We start from the raw sequence: 723 nt of genomic DNA on the forward strand, positions 1-723 counted from the left end.
AGCAGCTGAAACTGACATATCCTAAATCATACTAATGACCTCTAAGAAGAAGCACACAATGAATAATGGAAACAAATATTCCCAGTTAAGGATGATCTGTCAAAGCAATGCATCTAAGAACATACCACATCAAAATGCCAAAGACATCCTTCAATTGTCAAAGGGCTGAAAACTATTTCCCATGCATTACACTGTGCATCTTCAAAGTCACACTTTACTGACTTCGGCTTGAAGTTAGGCATTAGATTTTTCAGGAAAGAGAACAGTGTAACGTAAGCCGCCTGACTCCGACTGAGCATTATAGCTCGCATCATTGGCAAAACCTGCACAAGGAAAGCAAAGTGGACTCATTAAAAGGTACTAAGTCTTCACAAGAAACACCACAGATTTGTTGTACATGATTACTTACATGGTGCCTCCACACAGCTGACACTGTGAAAATTTGGGAAGCTTTAGGCTTCCGGAATAATTTTCTCTCCGTTCCATCAGAAAAAACCTACCGAGAAATCTCAAATGAGATAGTGGAAGGAAATACGTAGGAGTACAACAAAGACTTGCACTTACTGTCGAGCGGGATTCCATAAAACTTCTCATCTCTGGAGAGATGAACACCAATGAGAGAGTCTTATCTGCCATAGTGCCACACATACCAGCAAACATGGTTTCTGGGACATGCAGTGTCTTGGTAAGGTGGTGGTATTGTGGAAGTAATAAAAGAGCCCC

The 723-nt window shown here is 41.1% G+C and overlaps 1 protein-coding gene across 1 annotated transcript in view; it reads right to left on the minus strand.

Moving 5' to 3' along the window:
• The window catches only part of LOC127751858 (uncharacterized), a gene marked incomplete at its 3' end in the record, with an annotated part of 1,868 nt that extends 1,151 nt beyond the window's left edge, over nt 1-717 (minus strand). Inside the window, exons 1-3 of the mRNA XM_052276042.1 lie at nt 565-717; nt 410-496; nt 126-323 (exon numbers count right to left, since the gene is read on the minus strand). Coding sequence (XP_052132002.1) covers nt 126-323; nt 410-496; nt 565-660 — 381 coding nt within the window. The remainder of the gene's footprint in view (nt 1-125; nt 324-409; nt 497-564) is intronic.
• Nucleotides 718-723: the final 6 nt, after the last annotated feature.

This window comes from Frankliniella occidentalis, unplaced genomic scaffold (assembly GCF_000697945.3).
Source record: "Frankliniella occidentalis isolate FOCC.00 unplaced genomic scaffold, Focc_3.1 Scaffold1456, whole genome shotgun sequence".
In the NCBI taxonomy this organism is placed as follows: domain Eukaryota; kingdom Metazoa; phylum Arthropoda; class Insecta; order Thysanoptera; family Thripidae; genus Frankliniella; species Frankliniella occidentalis.